This window comes from Bufo gargarizans, chromosome 10 (assembly GCF_014858855.1).
Source record: "Bufo gargarizans isolate SCDJY-AF-19 chromosome 10, ASM1485885v1, whole genome shotgun sequence".
Lineage (NCBI taxonomy): Eukaryota > Metazoa > Chordata > Amphibia > Anura > Bufonidae > Bufo > Bufo gargarizans.
This window is the reverse complement of record NC_058089.1, coordinates 121,551,303-121,573,731: the sequence shown is the minus strand read 5'-3', so window position 1 is coordinate 121,573,731 and position 22,429 is coordinate 121,551,303. Positions and strand designations below refer to the sequence as shown.

The 22,429-nt window shown below is 46.3% G+C and overlaps 1 protein-coding gene across 1 annotated transcript in view; it reads left to right on the top strand.

Moving 5' to 3' along the window:
• ZFHX3 (zinc finger homeobox 3) overlaps positions 1-22,429 on the top strand; it is a 55,488-nt gene that overhangs the window by 17,011 nt on the left and 16,048 nt on the right. The window contains 1 exon segment of the mRNA XM_044269469.1: positions 9,312-9,546. Within this exon segment, the coding sequence (XP_044125404.1) occupies positions 9,312-9,546 (235 nt within the window).

The window sequence follows — 22,429 nt, the reverse complement described above, 5'->3', positions numbered from 1 at the left end:
CCAGAAGCATCACCTATTTCTTAGTCGCCCCAGCTGGGATATTGCCAGCTGGCTGTCAGGAGGTTGCTAGGAAACATGCAGGCCTCTTTGCCGTTTCCTAAGGACAAGGCCCTGGCTCAGCATTATGAGGCCTGAAAACAGCATGCATCAAAGCTAACACAATAGAGACAAGGAGAAGGCTGTGACCCCAGCCTCATCCTCTCGTACCCTCCTCCCCTCACACTACAGGCTTTCTGTGCATCCAAGCTTCTTGGAAATTAATCTCCTAGAATCGGTGGCAGAGGTAGCAGATGTCTGTATAAGGTTGCACTTTCATTTCTCGCTTGCTCTCACTTAGGGGTTTCTTTTTTTTTTTTTTGTGTGTGTGTGCATCCTGATGATGTTTGGATTAAGGGCAGGGGGGGTCCGTTCACCTCTTGCTAAGACAACACAGGCCTATTGTTTTTGTTTTTCAAGGCCGCCCCTTTTTATCCCTGTTGCAATCTGTGCGAACTCCATCCCTACTCGAGGTCTCCAACTCCGACTAGGCCTTAGCCCTCACCACGGAAAAATTTGGCCTCTGCCCAGGAAAACGGTGGCGATTTCCCTGCTCCGTCTCATGACACAATAGTCGCTTTAGGCAACGTCTATTTTATCCGAGGCGATGAATCTCTCCAGGGCAGTGGTGTGCTTAATTTTCAAAGCGCTCAAGACCCACCAGTGAGAAAAAAGAGAGAGAGAGACACTTACTCCAGGGATGAAACCTGGCACGGCATTGATAAATGTTATCCTCACTTCCAAGCACAATTAACGCAAGAAGAAGGCAATCCAAGATGGAGCTAATTTGGGACCGTATTGTTTTGTGTTAATCTATTTTGTTTTCCCGTCCCGGGAGGGGAGCGGCTTAATGCTTAGTGAAGCATGCATAAACTGCAAGCTCATTAAGAGATGGTCTGTTTATCAGCCTGTACGAAGAGTCCAAAGACATGCTCAGGCAGCTACTGGCGCAAGTTCCCTGTGGGTTTCGGCCCCTCCTCATTAAGCCCGTTTGGGCTATTGATTGGGAAGCTGTGTTTGAAGGAGTCTTACTTAATCCATGCATTATCTTGACAGATTGATCAGACCTGATTGAGAACCTCTTAAAGGAACGAGCAGCCGTAATGGGAAAGTTGGACTCCGTCATCCGTTAGGGTGATTCTGGGAGCGCGAAGAACAAGCTGACATCTTGGAGCAATTGTATTTACAATTAACATGGCTGAAAACGATTGGCCGTATTGATTCCCCTTCCTGCAATTACATATCCATTGTTTACATTCCAGCACTCCGGTTATAATAAAAATAAAAAAAAAGGAAATCCAATAATTATTGCATTATTTAAAGTTAAAGTGCCACAGACTTTGCTGCCTCTGATTTACCGCGCGGCAAGCTTGGAAGCTCTTAATCTGAAAGTCAAAATATATTGGCTTTTAATGAGGCTAAAAAAATTAAGACTCCGATGCGTCTGATTGACCATTTGTCCTTTTGGTTTAAATTTGAATAATTATCTAATTGACCATTGTCACCGCAGGTTCTCGGGGCTGTGACTGGGCGACCTGGTTCTGATATATGTGCTAAGTGCTCATCTCAATGAAGAATAAATGTCCCAAGCATAGAGACAGAGAGGCATGAAGAGTGTCTTAGGTTATTGCTTGGCTTCTTAGCGACACAGGGCTTGAATATTGAGTTCAGAGTTACCCACGTTTCTGCTTTTCAGGACATGGCTTGGTTCTCCGGTTTTGCAGAACCCTACATCCGTAATGTAAGGGGAACCTTATCAGCGTTGAGGTTTCAAAAACGTTGCAAGGTCTATTGTGGAAGCAAATCTATACTTCAACAGTGGCAATTCTGTGCTTACTGATCAATGGGTTCCAGGGGTGTATGGCCCTCTTTGCCTAGACAGTGTTGGAATCCAAATCGCGGATACCCCGGGAAAGATGTATGATGCTGGTCCAGAAAATTTTATCCTTGCACTAATTGGCGACCACAACATGATCTAGCAGTTTAAGGTGAAACCAGATATTTTTCACAAGCCAGGACAATCGGAAGGTTTGAGGTAGCATCGTAGTGGTCACAAGCCAGGACAATCGGAAGGTTTGAGGTAGCATCGTAGTGGTCACAAGCCAGGACAATCGGAAGGTTTGAGGTAGCATCGTAGTGGTCACAAGCCAGGACAATCGGAAGGTTTGAGGTAGCATCGTAGTGGTCACAAGCCAGGACAATCGGAAGGTTTGAGGTAGCATCGTAGTGGTCACAAGCCAGGACAATCGGAAGGTTTGAGGTAGCATCGTAGTGGTCACAAGCCAGGACAATCGGAAGGTTTGAGGTAGCATCGTAGTGGTCACAAGCCAGGACAATCGGAAGGTTTGAGGTAGCATCGTAGTGGTCACAAGCCAGGACAATCGGAAGGTTTGAGGTTTGATGGTTTGCCCCCCCCCCCCCAACATTCCTCTGTGTATCATAGTTTTAAGAACTGCTTTGGGCCAGAAATACCCAGTGAAACTTTTTGCATTCTGAATACTCCTAATGCCTTTATTACAGCCCACATTATGCTCCTTCCAAGTGCTGTAGTAACGACGGATAATTTATTACGTCCTATGCATAACTACTGATAAATTCCACAAAAATAAGGGCAAGATCTGGTGGGTGGGTTGTTCTGTGTACCTCATTGGGCCCAGAGGAATAGAACGTTCCTAGACATTGTCTTTATTACACGGCGGTGGCCTGGCTGACCTGTGGTTACTTGTTAGAGATCCTCCGCTGTGGGATTACAGCAGAAACCTTCTTAATCTCCTAGAAGCCCTTCTTCTCAATAATGACTGCTTGGCTCGCTCTGTTTCGGCGGAGGGGTTACTTTTTTGGCTGTATTTTGAAGTCCCTTTTGGCTTTTGCTCAGTTTTAAAGCTTGAGGGACCCGTTGGATGTTTTAGATGTCATGGACCTTTTCAAGTAAGTCATCCTAAAAACAAGTTATCTTTGAGTCCTCTTTGAAATCAAGGGGCAAAAAATTTTTTTTCATAGTGTTTTGTTTTGTTGCATTTTATACTTTTGTAACTATGGGGTAAAAGGCTATCTACTGAGCATGCTTTATTTTAGGGGGAAAAATTGCCAAAAACCTGTGTGTGTGTGTGTGTGTGTGTAAACTTTTTAGTATTGTTCTATGGGCTTTAAGGTAACATCTAACTCAGCATTTTTGGAAGAAAAAAAAAAAAAAACTTGCAGAACACTGCCAAATGCTCTCTGTAAATTCAGCCTTAAAGATATTCTCACATAAAATACATCCAGCTGCCATATAATGGAAGTGACCAATTACATGATGTTTCATTGTCAAGTGCCTTCATCTATACAGAACATGGCTGCCCAAATCTGTCCATGCAGCTCAGTACAAGGTATCAGCCTGGCGTCTGGATGACTGCCAAGCCTGCATACATTGTAGCAAACTCTCAGCTGTGAGAAGTTTAAGGTCAGAACTTCTTGATGTATACAAAAATTATTTCAGCCAGTGACAGCATGCATACATCTTATAATAATGAGGAAGTGAAACAAAGTGTATTAGATAGTTGCAGAACTTTTTATTATGATGCAATTCAAGGGGTTGTCTGGGAGTTTATTAGCAGGAAATGGTATAAAATTATAAAAAATAAATAAAAGACCATTACTCGCCCGTGAATCTACACCATGTCGGCGCCACTGCTCCAATGGTGTCTGGCAACTATGACATCACGTACATGATTCATGTGACCACCTGCAGCCTATCCCTGACCTCGGCGATTATGTGCCATGTATGGCACAAGCGTCACTATTAAAAGGAATGATTGGCTGCAGCTTTCACGTGAATGATGTACATGGTGTCGGGCAGGGACTACTGGAGTGGCATCCCTTGATTAGGTGGAGTACTTTACAGGTGAGTAATGGATAGGGGTTTCTTTTTATTTTATTTCATAACATTTCATAATATCCGGGAGCTTTATTAAGTTGAAAAGGATTAAGATTTACTGGCAGAAAACTAGAAAAACCCTTTAAATCTGATTCATTGACTCTTAGGCCATGCCACCGTAAACCACACTGAAGTGCGGACCTCAAGTCCAAGGCCCTGAGTAATTCCTGCACCCTGCTATTTCACCGCTAGTAATCCAGCAGAGTCCTAGTACTTACATGTGCAGGATGCCTTTGTGCCCCGCTGTTATAAAGACCTCCTGGTGATGCCCAGGCCTGTGCCCCACTGTGAATATTAGCTGCCTCGTTGCTTTTGTTTCTAACATGGCACTAATCAACAACTGCACGTAATGCCAGCGCCTTCACAGATGCCACCAATGGGGGGCTCTGGGGACGTAGCTGTGGCTAGCATTGAGTGGAGTAGTTTAGGCATGCCACCTTCATTCGCGAGCCTAGCCTACTTGGGGGGGGGGGGGGGAATGATGCCTGTGAGCACGGGGGAAGCCCGTGTAATCTTCTCCTCTTGTTTTCCTAATCCTGTCCCGAGGTTTTGTCACCTTGGCACTCGTCTATGTGCCGCTCTTTTTGTGTGCCACATGATGCAAATAATTTTTGTGCATCTTCGTTTCCTCCAGCGTTCATGCCACTTCTCTTAACCCCTGTTATACAGTCACAGCCGCTGTGTGGGAAACGTTACAGTAAAAGCCAAGAGATCAGAATAAAAGCACAAATAATGGTAAACAACCGCATCTCGCTGCATCGCAGACCTTGGCACGGACTTAAAACACTAAATGCGCAATAAGAGGCTAATAATTCAGCGTCTGAATACCTAGACATCTGGCCGGCTTATGTGACTTGGGTTAAAGATTATTTATATTTTTTTAGATAATGTAAACCGTATTTTTCCGGTGGTTCTTGCCTTACCGGCAGCCATATATTGTTTTAATTTAAACTACCTGTAAACTATAATGCCTTTATCTATGACCGCTCTCGCGCTGTGCTTGCAGGGCGTGTTTGGCGCAAGTACTGGGAAAGCTTCCAGCGCTTACATCATATCTATAGGCCCTCATTAACCCGACAGAGGCCAGGCGAGTGTCCTTTGGGCCATGGTCTGCCTGGTATACGTTGGCGTAGCTGTTTTTAGCTAACATTGTGGACTACGCTACAAAACGTCCAAAACACTGTATACTTTTTTACCTATGGGAGCCCGTGGGCATATGTCGGAGGCAATGTATACACAGTGTGGATGCACCCTAAGGGTAGGGCGACACAGGGTGCAGGCAGGATGGCAGTGTAATGGTGATCCAACAGAAATGAATGGGGTTGCAACATGAGTCACCAACAATCCAGCAGTGTTGGATTTTTTGGTGACTGACTCAGCAATCCCATTCATTTCTATGGAATCGCCGCTATTCTGCTATTCTTGGACCTAGCTGCTGCCCTGCCTTGCTGGCAAAAAATATATGTTCCTTCAGATTCTAGTGGACATCCATATAATAAATGAAAGGAGAAGGTCCGCCTTAGTGAGAGCCACCCAGTGTGACTATACCCTTTGGATTACCATAGCCGCAGAATATCCATAGCGTTTTCCCCGCCATGCTGTAAAGCCAATATAGGTGTAGCCACCAGGGCGGCGCTCCTTACATCACAGGCTGTAATATAATTTTCCTTCCACATTGATAAAGTTCTGCTAATTCTTACTTTTCTTTTTCCTTCTTCCCACCGGATTGTCATGAGTCATGTCCGCATATTGTTGCAGAATATTAATAGAGCAGATAAAGAAAAGTAACTTTTGCATCTTGTTATACTGCGATTGTGCAATATCAACCTAGTATATATTACATTTCTCTGCTGGACGGCTCGTCTACATCTGCTGCATGGGTAAAGACGTCAAGAGCCGAGCCGCAAGTTATGGCTGGGATTCAGCTGCTGCCAGGCCATAAATTAGCTTTGTCTGTTCTGCTTGATCACCCCCGACTGCCACGCTGGGGGTTGTAGTTTCACAGGTCGGAGACTATAATAGTATATGGCACTGACCTAAAGGATCAAAATGAAATACGAAAGATTATTTACAGACTATGCACATTGCTTGCGCACAAAGCTCACAATCTAAAGATGTTTGTTTTGTAAGCCAACCCAGACGGCCATTTTACTGTGTGCTGTTTGTATGGACAGGGGGGATGTCACGTGGAAATATGAGCTCTTGCTTGAGAGGAAAATGAATGATGTGCAGGGCCGTAGCCCTCCCCGATTCGCCAGGAAATTCCAGGCCTGTCTGCAGGTGGTGGACAGTGAGGATGTAACCAGCCATAGACTTTTATGGACTATTTGGAACAGGACTGGGAGAACAGCTGCTTTCACATAACTTTTTCATTAAAGAGATGGATTTTCCAGCTGAAGACAATATGATTTATGACCTGAGCTTGTGAAGATCTGAAAGAAACTGAGAAAGAGGCCTCTGCGCCTTTGGGAGGGGATAGGGGGTAGTGATGGTGGTGTGTGTGTGTATTCACGTGTCTGTGTATAGAATGTGTAAAGCTGGCCATACACCTTCTGGAGCTGCCGTCCGAACATTCGTGTGGCCGGAGCTGCTCGTCTCGGTGGAACGAAGAAGAGTGGATGAGTATAAGTTCTTTATTGCCAGGACGTTTCTGGTTTGGAACTGAAGAAGGGGCCATTTTGGCCCAGAAACATGTTATTCCTGGCAATAAAGAATTTATACGCGTCCACTCTTCTTCGTTTCTCCGATCTACCAAGACGAGCAGCTCCACTTCTTTCACGGTGTTCCTGGATTCTGTGTCTGGTCCGATCTCCGCTCTGAGTGAGCGGCCGCCGGTGGCCTAAACTTAGAGGCGCAGCAGAGTGTTGTGCCTCCGAGCATCCTACCTGCTTGCACTAATTCTTTCTACTGGAGGTCCTCCCGATGTGCATTAAAAAAAAAAAAAAAAAAAGTTGAGGTCTAATATAGAGTAAGTAGACAGACAACAATATAGTAAATTTTTTAATACACCTCTGTCTCCCAGGTCAAAAACGGAGACCTTTCAGGTTATGTTCACACAAGGCGGATCCGTTGCAGGTTTGCCATGGCGTATTACTATGCCAACAAAGTGGGTGAGATTCTCGCAAATCTCATCCGCATGCTGCAGAAAAGAATCTGCATTGTACACTGACCTGCTGTGTCGTCAGAATCTGTAGTATTCGCGCCGCGGATTATCTCTGCAGGTTTTACCCTTTGCAATGCATTTCGGAAAATTCTGTGGCAGCTCTGCGTGTAACACATGCGGATTTTGCTATGGATTTATTTTTTATTTTTTTTTTGGCAGATTTTGCCGAACTGCGGCAAAATCTTTGGTGGAAATTCTACCTCGTATAGCAGTAGAAAGTAAGGACTGTCCTTCCAGTAGAGGGACCTTTGGGGAGGTATGCTTGTGATACCAGTACTGGTCGTTCTTTGGCATGACTATGCTGCTCGCTGTTTTTGGTAGTGACAGCATACACAAAGCCGTGCAAGCTTCCGTCCCTCATCCCCTGGGTATTCGCCGCCTTCCATCAGAATGTACTTCTGTCTGTTCTGGTTTAAAGTGGTGCTTCAGCTAAACCTGATCAATATTTCGCTTTCCATGCGTGAAGAACCAGATGTTAGAAGTTTCCTATTGTTGGGAGAGAGAAAAAGCCCCACAAGCTTTCTAGCAATCGATGCGCTGACACATGCGCTGATAGCCGCACGTAAATCTGGCAGGGACAGCTTCTCCTCCTTTCAGGGTTCATATATTTCTGGTTTAACAACGGCCTTTCGAGTGATGAGCCTTTAAGAGACCGTGTCGGAGCAGCTTCTTTCATCTTGTGGCCTATCTGGGTTGATCCACTTGTAGATCCGGAGTCCTTAAAGGAACACTCCAGACTTTTATACACTGAAGGGGACGGAGGATGACACAGCGGTTTTATCTTTATTTTAAAACTGTGTACCATGCACCGCCCCTTAGCACATGATGCCTTGTATCTGGGTTTTTATTTTCGGTATTTTCCTTCATAGCCGTTTCTTTTGAGATATATATTGATTTCAGAGCGGCAACCAATATGGCTGCTTTTACAGCTCACGATGGCTTTGCCACTTAGGTTTCCTAGATGACTGAATAGGAAAGTTGCCGAGTTATAGTGATGTCATCCGCCCCTATATTACCGCATAGTTAGTCAAAAGTGCCGTCTAGGACTGTCTAGGAATTGGGTGACACTTCCCTGGGGACTTGTGGCCATATTTGATTTTGCCTAGCTTTCTCAGAAACTATGAAAAAGGGCTGGGAATATTCTGCCATTCACTTTTAGCTAGGGCTAAAGCATGGGTGTACCTATCGTTCATAGGGCCCCATTGCAAAATAAGATTGAGCCCCCACCATCAAGTGTTAGAAAATGAATACAGCAGCATAAGTAGCAATAACTAAAGGGCAGTTTTCCCCCTATGACTCTGGCTGACCTGTTACGTGTGCGCCCGGCAGCTGAAGGCATCTGTGTTTGTGCCATGTTCATATGTGCCCGCATTGCTGAGAAAAACGAAGAGCCTCTAGGAGCAACGGGGGCGTTGCCGTTACTCCTAGACGCTCTGCTCTCTCTGCAAATGCCACACCCTCTGTGCATTATGGGAAGTCAGCGCCAGGTGTGATCATAAGGGCCCTATTTGTGTCCCACCAACCTCTGGGCCCGATAGCAAGTGCTATGGCAGCCTGGACTACACAATGCTGTGCTGTTGCATTGAAGTTGCACGGCTATTTTAAGGTGTGATTCTGCAACACCCATTTTAAAAAAAAATGCTGACATGTCACAAGTGAGTCGGGGTCATCTGCGGCTTACATTGAACTCCATGGTATAAAGTCTCTATTGCAATTTGCGACACAAAATTCAGAAGATTTGGATTTTTTGACTGCTGCGGTTGCATCATGTCAGGTGTCATGACGCAACCAGATGAATAATCTTCACTTGCCTTGCCACAGTGCACCGCTCCAATCTTGGTGTCGCACGACCAACCTTGCTGTGTAGTCCTTGCACAGTGGCATTACTACCACGGATTTTGTTTTCGTTTCCATTGCAAAATCTGAGTTGCTGTGGATTTGCCTCGGATGTCACTTTATGCGTTGCAAAGGGAGATCTCCGAAGCATAAATTCACACGCCTCAAACTGAAAATCTGCACTGCAGGTCGGTTTCCGCTGCTGCATTTTTGGGAAAGTGTCGTCCGCTTTGCTGGTACTGTGATGTGCTGCACATTTTCTCTCTGCAGTTCTGCAATAGAAAATCTGCAGCATATCAGTCGTGTGTGAACGGCTAGCCCTTCAGACCCGCATTACCTTTCGCTTCTCTATTTCTGCAGCACTTACAACAGCACGAGAGCGGGGTCGAGGGAGAGTCGTCCTACTACCACTGCGTGCTATGCTCTTACTCCACCAAGGCCAAACTGAACTTAATTCAACATGTCCGTTCTATGAAACACCAACGCAGTGAAAGTCTGCGCAAACTGCAGAGGCTCCAGAAAGGACTTCCAGAAGAGGACGAAGACCTCAGCCAGATCTTTACCATCAGGACGTCTTCACCTCCTACAGAACCCGGTTAGTGATTTCTCTTTTTTTTTTTTCTCTCATGTCCTTCATTGGTGGGTCGTGAGCACCCCATCGCACATGTGACACTCACCGGAACGTACGTGCACACCTGTGTTTATGTAGACACATCTGCTTTTTATGTAGCTGCAGATTTTCCAACCACACTAACCTTTTCCTCCATCTTCCCCTTGGGGCACTTTCTGCTAATTGCTGCAATAATGAGACTATACAAGTATCTGGAGAGACAGACGATCCTACCCATACTGCTCCTGGGATGCCACATGGAGTGTAGTCTTCTCACTTGTGCCTGCTGTGCAGCTTCAACTTTTGTCCAGTTTCAGACACACAAAAGCAAAGCATTTTTCGCCAGTATCGTAAATTTTTAAAAAAATGTTTTACTATATAGGAAAGCACAACAGACAGCACCTTTTGTCGCAGCAGGTTGTGTTTTGCCACCGTAAAAGCTCTGGATGCGTATGTCAAATGTGTCCATAGGCTCCAGTTCACCTTTTTGGAGGTGTGTGTTTGGCCTCCTTTGAGCTGGTATATGTTGGTATGTGTTTTTCCATTGTATGGAAGATTGCAGTCTGCAATACAGGGGGTTCCAGCATGGGTAGCCTGGAGGTCATCCGTGTGGCTATACGGTGATATGCACCAGGGGTATACATTCCCCTGATGGACACGGCAAAATGCAATATGTATAACATTATAGCCAGGGACATATGTTGGAGGTTTTCTTCACGGAGTACTCCCAACATATACCTTCGATATATTCTAATATCTTGATATGACCAGAGCCTTATAAATATTCCTCGCGCACACCATTAGCTCTTAGGATTTGTTATACGGTAGCACTGAGGAACATGGGGGCAGGGATTTCTCTGGACTTTAGGTCTGTCGTCCCATTGAGGAGCACCGCAGTCCACCTGAAATAGCTGCTAACATTGAAATGTGCAAATGCACCTCAATAGGGAACATCACACACTTCAGTATTGCATCGTTTCCCTCGTTCTCAGAGGCTGCCGTTTGCATACACGGCCAAATAAAGATGGCGGGCCGGCCTCCTGCATTCCTCCAGTGAGACCGAATCTTCTTAGTGGACGTATTGTTTCAGCAGATTGTGTTAATCTCTGCCGAGTCCTTGGCATCTCTCCTCTTGCACATTGCCCTCATTGTTGCAGGTCTCTGTAGAGAGTGTGTGGGGCTGGAGAGGGTGGGGGTCTATAAGGGATCCTGAGCACAAAGCCCGCTCCTTGAAGGGAGCTTTTGTTTGGACAGGAAGAGGTTGAGTGTTACTGTCAGACTCTGATTCCACCAGTTGTCTCCCGGTGCCCGGGCTCCTCCCCGCTCTCCTGTTCGGACTCCATGGCCCTGATGCTTTGTGTCTGTGCGCACGAGGAGAGTCTGTATCTCATTAACCCCATCATTTGGGCCTTTACCCCTCTCTTTCTCTGGCCCCCTCTGTGAAGCATCTCATGTCAGTCATGTGTGCATACAGCTCCTTCACACTCAATATGTTCCTATTGTCTGACTAAGCTGTAACACAAGAATACGGATACATGGCTTTTCAATGCAGGACGCTGCCTGCAGCAAACACCCGGGTACAAGGCTCGCCCTATGGTGCTTGGTTTCCACGAGGCGGATAAGTGCCACAGTAACGCCGGTTTTAGGTGATGCGAGTGCAGTTTTTGTATGGACTTCAGATGCACACCACAATCTCTTTATCATAGCACCAACATATTCCGCAGCAATGTACACTGTTTACCGTCACTCGCTGTCCCGAGGCTAAGGACAGACTTGTACGGTCACTGATTATTTTTATGAACATGCCCTTATACTTTTTATTAATTCCTGTATTATCTAATAAAAAGGTTTGAAGACAGAAAGCCTTGCATGCAAATTACTAGGAAGGAGTCCGGGAGGCGGGGCTGCTGCCTGAAGAGTCACTCAGCAGGATCCCTCCGAGCTTGATTAAAGTCCCGTAAGTGGGAATCCGTCATTGCAATCCAGCTCAGGAGGCATCCAGCGCATTTGCAAATGCAGCCCAAGCCAGCACACTTCACTGCGCAAAAAATAAAGAGCCAGCGATGTGGGTATCTGGCACATGCGCAGTGAAGCAAGGTGTACTGGCCTTGGCCTCATCTTGCGCTGGATGCCGCTGAAGCTTGCTTGATACATCCCAGCCTGTGGGAGTTTACTGAAGCCAGGAGGAGCAGGCTTAAGGACCTGGCCAGAGTGATTCTTCAGACAGCAGCACCACCTCAGTGACTTCTCCTTCAAACGTGCCCCTAGTCGGCGTCAATCCAGAAACCAATATTGTAGCCTGCAGGTACAGAGCATGCTGGGATATTACACAAGTCTAGTGGGGGCGCTGTGCCTCCTTGTAAAGGCCTCTGGTTGGCTTATAGGTTAGACTGGGAAACGTGTATGCAAATGAGCTCTCATCCAGGAGGAAGAAAGCTGCCCCTTTAGTGCCACCTATTAGGGGCCGTTCACACTGCAGCCTTTGCAGTCAGAATTTGGCACTGACTCTGTGCCAAAAAGCCGCCAGGCAGCTACACCGCTACACGGAATAGTCTCCGAGCGAGAGGCTGCGCTGCCACTTATGTGGCCATGCTTTATAGCGGTGTCCATGCCATGGCATGTTCTTTCTTGGTGTGGTTGCTCCCATAAACAATTACCCCCCCCATTTTTCTAATTCCATGTTGGGTTTTTGGCACAGAATCCACACCAAGTTAGCCGCTACATAAGTCGATGCTTGACCCGTCACATGACTTGGGATATAAGCAAAATCGGAATGTCTGACACACAGCACGCCCTAAAAATCGCACTGTGCGCCATATGGCAGTTAAATAGTTGCCCGTGTAACATGTGGCAACATTTTTATTTAATGATAATTTTTTTTTCTTTACAAGAAAACGCAGTAGCAAAATGCATTTTTAGCGGTGGGGGAACTTGTGGCTTCCCCTTTGTCTCCTCGGGCTGGCACCCTATGAATCTGCTGCTACCAGGAGGCTTCAGGAGACAGGAGGAGAGCCGGCTCAGGAATGTCAGCAATGCCATGCAGCCTGTTTCTTGTTTGCTCTCCCCTGCTCTGAGCACAGCGACTTGGAAGAGGATATGAAACTCTTCATCCTCCTCAATTTTATTTGCATTAAAGTGTTTGCTGGGTAATTCCAGCTTCTTTGTAATCTGCCCCTGGCTGTGCGAGCGAGGTAACAGGGCAAGGCTGGGGCGAGACGCGAATATCCCAAAAAACAAAAAGTTCATCTCACTGCTTACAGTTTAATATGTCTATGAATCTCTATCAGACGCCCTTCACTCTGCCATCAAGTTTTCCGCTGCATCATAAGAGCAGAAAAATGTATGAAAATGAACCAAATCCAACACATGACGGACGCCAGCAGTGCCCAACAAACCCCGTGGATGGGTCCGTTTGGTTCCGCCGCAGTGTCGTTTTCACGGGGAGGTGTGATCAGAGTATTTATTTTTTTATTTAATTTTTCTCTTCTTTTTTTTTTTCCGCTCTCATTCCAGATCCCCTTTTACCTTGCGTTTTAGCAGTTTTTGTAATTCGGAGATGCCCAAAACATGATTTATACCTTACAAACAGGATTGATAATTATCTCCTTTTGTTGATCACATTCTTGTACCAGTCGGCGAGGTGGTACCGAGGGAGGGGGTGTGGAGCGTTTCACCACCCCCGCTTTATCTCGCATATCTGCAGTCCTCGGCAGCACCTCCACAAACAATTATACAGCATGTGCAAAAAAACAAGAGTATCTTAAAGGCAACTTCCTGGCCGTGTATATTGCTGCCCTGTGTGGCCCTGCCTGGTTACTGCAGAAGTGAATGGTGAGAGCTGCAGTAAGCGGGCACGGCCACTGCGCACCGAGCTCTGCAGTCATCTGATCGGCGGTATTTTCGGTGCCGCTCCCATGAATGCGTTGATAACTGGTGGTTACCACGTAGGAGATGTTTCCCTGCATGCTGTGAGAGCGTCCAGGCTGCGTAGAGACACTCCAAAAGGACTAGGAGAATGGTAACACCCAGTTGACAATTTGTTTATGAATTTCTAGGAGGAATAACAGAGGAAGGGCACAATGCAAAGCTCCAAGGAAAATGGTCCAGAATTGGTATTACGTAGGTAGTGTGGGAGAGCCGACAGATCCTCTCTAAAGTAGCACTGCAGGATTGGACCAAACCCACGTGTGTTATTTACGGATTTGATGCGGTTTTCGCTGCGGATATTACCCTTTCATTGGAAAGGGTTGAAATTTGCACACAAAAAAAATGGCTTCAGATTTCAAAATCCACCTGGCGGTCTGATCTTTGATGGTACTGTTTAACGCAGTTTAGGAAGCCTAAACCATTCTAAAAGCAACATAATCCTAATGAGATGGCAAATATCGGGGGTATCCATTTTTGGTAGTTTTGGACGCCCCTCCTCAGTTTCCACGTCGTCTGGGATTGGTTGTGATCTACTGGATTTGGCTGCAGCCAATAAAAAAGGGGGGTCCCGAACTGGGGCTCCCCTTCTATACGCTTCATATACCCCACCGCAGGGATCGGCGACCTCCAGCTCTTCTGATACTACAACTCCTCCTTTCACTTCTATGGGATTTACAAGAACCACCGAGTAAGTGTGCTTGCTGAGAGTTGTAGTTTCACAGCAGCTGGAGTGCCCTAGTAAGAAAGCTAGGCCGGATGCATAGGACGGGTCGAGCAGCCAATCCCATCCGGGTGAGGCCTCCTGCATAGTGAGCCGACGACGGGCTGAATATTGCATCAGACAACAAGATGGCCGCCTCGTCTGTGTCTCTTTTGAAGACTACTTTTTAATTATAGTCTCAGTGCCTTGCAAGCTCCTGAAGACTGGAAGAATGCAGACTCTCCTCATGTACAAGTGGGACAGTTCGCTCACCCGCCTCCATCCCCTCACATGTAACCCCCCCCCCCCCCCCAGTCACTCATTTCGTCTCCCTGCGCAAATTGAAAACGACTAACCTTGTCATATTTAGTGCACTGCTCACAGCCGCTGCCTTCCAGGGCTAATCAGGCACAAACATATTCGCAAAGTTGCTAAGCTCTGAGCTGTCTTCCAAGCATTAGTGTCCTGTCTGCCTGGGAGGTCACTCCTATCTTGGCTGTGCCGCTCGTGGACGGCCAGTAATATTGATTGATTAATGTATAAAAAGCACCAAATCCATTTGCTTCTATGAAACGGAGCAAAGTGCATTCTCTCGCTTGGAATTTTCACCTCATCCTTTTGTTTGAAGGACGTGTGGATCCCTATGTTAATACGCCAACGGGATTTATTTTTTTCCGTTTTTAGGTTTCCTTTCCATCTTGCAGTTTTTTTATATATTTTTTTTTTTATTCATTTGTGCTCCGAGGGCTCAGCTCGTGTCAGATTTTTATCTGCATGGATGGCTACCTGCGAGCAGGGGCGGATTGGGAGCTTAAAGCGGCCCTGGGGAAAAAAAAACTAAGTGGCCCCATGTTGTAGGTGGGTTCAAACTGACAGAAGACGGGCCAAACAAGTCGGCGGGGCTTGCAATACTGTAGTGCAGCGCAGAATACCGCCCCAGCAGAACCATATTCCTTAGTGCAGCACAAAATGATGCCGCCCTCTCCACAGCGTTCAACTGTTTCACCATCTTGAGCCAAAGTTGAATGGCTGGATACATCTCTGGTCAGTGTCTGCGGGTTTACAGTGAGAGACGGTGATGACCTCGACGTAGCGCCAGAGCCCCATTTATTGGTATTCTCATCTTAAAGTGCGGCATAGCGCCAGGATGTGCCATCACCGTTATTGCGGGGGTCCCCTGCTGAGTTTTCCCCAGCACTGCGGTGCATCTGGACACCAAGCGCTGTAGGGACCTGCTGCGGGCCCCCATTCACTCACAGCAGGTTTTCCTGATGCAGATTTCGGTGCGTTTTCCACACCCAAAACTTCTTAAAAGCACTTACGATACTCTTTCCATTGCTTTTAGTGGGGATATGCTCTAAAGGCGTTGTCGAAAGAAAAATTAACATGTTGCGTTTTACCATGCGGAACCCTCAGCAGGTGCCTCGCATGGATTTGCCCCAAAATACACCTGATTTTTTGCAACTTGTTTTTCTGCCTTTTTAAAGGGGGTGTCCCACAAATAATATTCTACATTTTACTAACCAGCATCTAGATCTGAACACTAACGAGTTATTCAATTAAATCCAGTGGTAGAGCGGCACCTGCTGCGGTTTTTCAAATTTCTTTGTCCTGCTCACCGAGGTGGAAGCACGTGCTCAGTGCCACCAGCTGCAGCAGAAAGGACACAGCCCCTGAGCTGTGATGAAGAGAGAACTGCAGCAGAAGGGACACAACCCCCTGAGCTGTGATGAGGAGAAAACTGCAGCAGAAGGGACACAACCCCCTGAGCTGTGATGAGGAGAGAACTGCAGCAGAAGGGACACAACCCCCTGAGCTGTGATGAGGAGAGAACTGCAGCAGAAGGGACACAACCCCTGAGCTGTGATGAGGAGAGAACTGCAGCAGAAAGCACACGCTTATAAAATAAATCTAGAGGAATAATTGGAGCCATGAATGGGGAGATCTCTGGATCCACGTGAGGTACAGGGCTGGTTCTAGCTTTCTTAGAAAGAGGTTGCCATGTACTATATGGCGTCTGATTTTCATTTTGTACATTAATCATGGGATCACCCCTTTTAAGGGTGTCATTCTGCACGGCCAAGAGCGCTGCTGGGGAGGGAAAAACGGTGAAGGGGCCACACACTGAATCTCAAAATCAGTGGGGTCCCAGTAAGACCCACTGATCATAAAGTAATGACATATGAAAACCCCTTTAATCGGGTATTCTGGTATCCCCATTTTCTTGCACCCCCATTCTTGTATGCTCTATAGGGAATCTTGATGGTTCCACCTTGATTATCTAGATGAAGGAGGTGTAATCCACAATGCCTACGTTTCCGTCCTTCAGTGACGCCCCTCCACCCTGAAAGGCCAGGAGAGGGCATCCACGGGCGTCACCCTTGAGATCTTTTGCCACGTTTACCGGAGCACACTGTACGGAGCAGAAAAGTGAATTTTCTCCTAAAGCCTTAAGTGGGGAAGCCATGCTAATTGTAAATCAATGCATCTTAAAATGTACCATTGATCTGCAGTTAGGACTTAGGAGAGAAGCTGTAATTACCGCCTGATTCAAGGGCTTTTTATTCTTGGGTACCAAGCGAAATGGAGATGGCTGAAGGAGCGGCTGACTTCTTCATTAGAGTGGCGCTCTTTGATTTCGGATTGTTTGTTCTCATATCTATTTCTAAATTTATTATTAATTTTTGTACTTTTTATTTTTTGGGAAATCTTAACATAACGGCCCAACCAAACCACTGAAGGAGAACACCCCTTCTTCGCCTGCAGTGCTCAGATCTTGGTAACGCCTATGTGCTGGCACCACCTGCGTGGACCAAGGCTGGCATCCTTGGCACAGGGCGTCTTTGGGCACACAGTCCTATTGTCCCACCAGGGAAGATGCTGGGAGTCGTGCTTGTCCCTCACTTATTTGACGTTTGCCCGGTCACAGTCTCCTAACAAGCTTGGAACAAGTGGCAGCTGCCGGCTAGAAATTGATTTAATTAATTGCTATGCCAATAAACCAGCTCGTTACGCCTGCCATTGGTTAGGCGGATGGCTAACAAGTCCACTGATCAATGGAGCCAATAAAGATTTAGCTCATTAACGAGCCGAGCACTAATTACTGCTATGCGGTGACCAATTAGGCTTAGTGGCTTACATTGCTGGTGTGCGCACTTACCGTTTAGCGTACAGTCGAGAAACGGCGGCGCGCAGTGGATTGGAAAGAAGGGCGCTGTGTCCTTCAAAGGGTCGTCTGTCGGAGTGCGGCCAGCCACCGGGATGCGACGGGGATGCTGTGGTCCGTTCACCGTGAAACGTGTATCCTGTGGTGCATTGCTTGACGGCTTCCTGCATTTTTAGTGAATAATATCCGTTATTTACATTAACCCCCATTCCCATCTTTAAAAATAAATAAATTACCAATTGGCCTACTTTTACGCTACATTTTGCAGGGTCAATTAGGATGTCCGAACCTATACCTCCATTGTATGCGCAGAAAGTGGACTCAATCGCCTGTAGGCTGCCATGTTAAAGGGGCGGTCCAGACCAGAGATATTGATGACCCATCCTCAGGGTAGGCCCTCAGTATCCACCTTTCATTTTCCAAAGGACCTCTGAAAAGTGAAAGGAGGAATCGGATTGGTTGCTATGGACAATAAAGCTAGTTTTCATTTGCACCCTTTTTGATGCAGCGGTGCGATCGCGGTAATTACGTTTTTGCTGGTTTCTTAAAGGGGTTGTGTCACTTCAGCAAATTACATTTTATTACCGGTATGTAGAGGAAGTTAATACAAGCCACTTACTTATGTATTGTGATTCTCCATATTGCTTCCTTTGCTGGCTGAATTAATTTTTTCCATCACATTATACACGGCTTGTATTATCCATGGTTATGACAACCCTGCAATCCAGCAGCGGTGGTCGTGCTTGCACAATATAGGAAAAAGCATCAGCCTCTCTGGTGGCCGTCACCGCAGGAGTGCGCATAGTCTCGCACTTTTTTTTTAATATAGCGTGCAAGCACGACCACCACTGATGGGATTACAGGGTGGTTGTAACCGTGGAAACAAGCCATGTATAATGTGATGGAAAAATGAATCAAGGCAGCAATATGGAGAATCACAATGTATTAGTAAGTGCCTTGTATTCACTTTGTCTACATAATAAATGTCATCATTTGTTGAAGTGAGAGGACCCCTTTAAGGCCTCTTTCACATGGCAGTTGCGGAAACATGTGCGGGTGCGTTGCGGGAACACCCGCGATTTTTCAGCGCGAGTGCAAAACATTGTAATGCGTTTTGCACTCACGTGAGAAAAATCGCGCATGTTTGGTACCCAAAACCGTACTTCTTCACAGAAGTTCAGGCTTGGGATCGGTGTTCTGTAGATTGTATTTTCCCTTATAACATGGTTATAAGGGAAAATAATAGCGTTCTGAATACAGAATGCATAGTAAAATAGCGCTGGAGGGGTTAAAAAAAATAAAAAATAATTTAACTCACCTTGATCGCGCAGCCCGGCATCTCTTCTGTCTCCTTTGCTGAACAGGACCTGTGGTGGCGTCACTCCCGGTCATCACATGATCCATCACCATGGTAAAAGATCATGTGATGGAACATGTGATGACTGGAGTGACGTCACCACAGGTCCTGTTTAGCAAAGGAGACAGACGAGATGCCGGGCAGCGCGATCAAGTGGACTAAGGTGACTTAAATTTATTTATTTTTTTAACCCCTCCAGCGCTATTGTACTATGCATTCTATATTCAGAATGCTATTATTTTACCTTATAACCATGTTATAAGGGAAAATAATAATGATCGGGTCTCCATCCCGATCGTCTCCTAGCAACCGTGCGTGAAAATCGCACCGCATCCGCACTTGCTTGCAGATGCTTGCGATTTTCACGCAACCCCATTCATTTCTATGGGGCCTGCGTTACGTGAAAAACACACAAAATAGAGCATGCTGCGATTTTCACGCAACGCACAAGTGATGGGTGAAAATCACCGCTCATGTGAACAGCCCCATAGACGTGAATGGGTCGGTATTCAGTGCGGGTGCAATGCGTTCAACTCTCGCATCGCATCCGCTCGGAATACTCGTCTGTATGAAAGGGGCCTAAGTATTGCGTTTTGGGGACTGACTTGTAGTGAAATTTATTTGGTCTGACAAAGGTGCCGGTTTGGCCCTGAAACGCATTACTTTTGGATCTTGAAAATCATTTTATATTGAAACCAGTGGCGACTGACTTACCTTGGCCGTGCCGCTGCTGCATCCCGTTGTCTTCCACTCAAAATATAGGACAATAGAAATATAGGATTTTGTCTGTAAATTAGAAATTTTTAAGACCAGTTTCTGCAAAAGCTGGATGACAACAAAAAAATAAGTTGCGTTCGCTTGGGTTGTCAGCTTTTTAAGACTCCTTCAATATATTGAGTAGGAAAAGGATGACCCTGTAAATGATGAGCCGCCAGCCCCACGTATGGTGGGCAGACCAGTTATCTCGTTGTGTGGCGGTCTACATGTGCTCTCGTGTCTGTCAGACGGAGGGCTGCGGGTGGCGGATGGCCGGAGATGATGGAGTTGGCGTGCATGGAGGCTCAGGGCTGGGGTTTGTGGCGAGGCGAATGCTCTTCAGTGAGGTCTCAGCCGAGCCCCCTGGAATCTGCTACTTCTCAACTTGTCTGCTGCTTCCCGTATTGACCTGGACAGACCTCTTGTGAGCTCCCTAATTGAAAATTAATACTGGATCAATGCAGAAGACGATTTGCATATTGATTACACGCAGCACTGAATGCACCATATGTGTGGCAGATTGATCGAGAGTCTGAGACCTCTCGCCGTCAGGGCTGTGTGGGTATGAGAGGTGCAGAGGATTCTCTCACCTGTGTCGATACAAGGCCGATTACCATCTCTACATTCCTGCACTGGGCAGATTTTTTTTATATTTTTTTTACATTTATATTTCTTCATAATTGAGATTCAGCAGTCACAGTATTTCTGAGGAGCGGTACACGGAGGGGGGTTTTACAGGATTACAAAAACATCCCTTCCAAAGACATTTCTTCCACAAACTGCGCCACACATGTTCACAGGTGGTTTGTGGTATTCACGTCAGTTGAGCTGATCTGCAATACCAGATACAACCTGTGGACAGATGTGGCGCTGTTTCCAGAAGAAAGTAACCATTTTTCCACCCCCTTAAGTGAGCGGATACTATCCACCTCCAAACTGCGTTTTACAACCCTTACTTCTTATAAATGCTGCGACCTTCTCCTTGAGATGATGTAGGTTCACACTTCACTAGCTGTTAAGGTTCCACTTGGGTTGGCGTTACATTGTAGGAGGTCCCCTATAAATTCATGACATCATGTGCTTTAAAGGGGTTCTCCGCTTTGGACAGTCACTGCTTGTTACAAGGGTCCATTGACAATGAGACGAATGACAGTGTCCCTCACCTGGGATCTGCAGTAATCTGGGAGGTAACTTGGCAGTAAATTTTCCTGCAGCGCCACCACAGGGGAAATGAAGTATTACACAGTGCCCATTCATATGAATGAGATGTCTGTGTAATGCAGGGACAGGACTGGTCCTCCAGACCCGGGGAGACCCTCTTAGTAACTGGACTCCCCTATGGCCAGCCTGAAAAGAATTGCCTGATGGGATATATCAAAACTCTAAACTGGATAATCCCTTTAAAAAGGTTGCGCAATATTGAAGACCTGTCCTCAGGGTGGGTCCCCAATATCAGATTGGCCGGGTTCGAGCAGTTGTAATGGCACTGGGCTGCCTCTAGTAGGAGACGACACACAGGTAAGGGAAGCAGTGCCGCTACCTCTTCAAAAAGCTGATTGGCGGGGGGCCGAGAGGATCGGTCATCAGTATTAACCCATTGCACAACCCCTTTAAGTTGATCCCAGCTTCCCCTATAGACCAGAACCGTTGGGGGCTTATGGCTTATTTAAAAGAGGATACATATTTTTTTTTTTTTTTAATCTTTTATTACCCAACCACGTTGAAACTTTCCAGCCCGATGTCGTCGTCCGCCCATGATCCGATGACTTTGGTGCCGCGTGCATTTCTGCCCGGATTCTGGACACCTGACGTGCCGTGGTTTTTACATTGGCGTGGCAGCCGCTCTTGTGAGATCTATTTTTAACTGCGTTATTGACGGGCGCTGGCGTACACGTATTGATTCTGTACATGTGTTATTATGTGGATGGGTTTTGTGCGGACGTCGGGTTGTTTCTCTCTGCCCCCTCCCCCGCAGGAGGGGCCTCTCCAGTGCATGTCTGCCATTGTCCCACTGACATTGAAATTACATTTCTCATGGTGATTTGAACACGGGTACGTTTTGAGGGAGTGAGAGATTCATTCTCGCCATGACAGGACATAATAGCTTCACGCTCCGCTAGGAGCTGCCATACAGAATTTGCCTCTGCTTACGACGAGAGCCATTCTCTGCAGAAGGTCTACGGGCAGATAGAGCCACGCACCGTGAAAGGGAGAGCAAAAAAAATAAAAAATCTTAAATATGCAACATTAGTTATGGATATCTAAGAAGCGCACGTGCCTGTTATGTAAACGTACAGCTCATTCGGCGGGCACGGTTGTTTCACGTCGCATTACCCTTATGTACATAGTGACGTGTGGAAAACGTGGACTTGTGGAATGCCGCTCCGACATTATGAGCGCAGTATTGTCTGCGCATCGCCCCTATAATAGTGAATGTATCACATGAATATTTTTTGTGCATGGATGCTGTAAAAATAAAAAATAAATGCTGCATGCATCATCGGAGGGTAGAAAATTCCCCATAGAACACAATGGAAGTGCAAAATAGTTGCACCATATTAGATACGTATTCAGTGGATTGGGGCAATAGGATTGTATTTTCGATCCTATTTATTATTTGTAAACGGATGCAGTACTGCTGACGATATTCCTGTTGTGAATTAGACCTTACACACACGCTAGGTGCTCGCCATATACTGTAGCCGTGAGCCTTTTTGCATTAAGGTCATTTTATAATTTTTCCTCGGTTTCTTCCTATGTCTCTCTTAAGCTGGATGCTCTGGGAACCCTCTCTATCCAGAGCCAGGTTTTTTTTTTTTTTTTTTTTTTTACAGCTTCTTGTTTAGGCTGTGCAGAAATTCATTTTGCAGCAGGGATGACGACTGTGTTTCTTCTACATCAGACATTATGACCTAGGAAGTCATTTAGTCTCTCCCAAGCCTCGCGTTCCTCTGGCACGTTG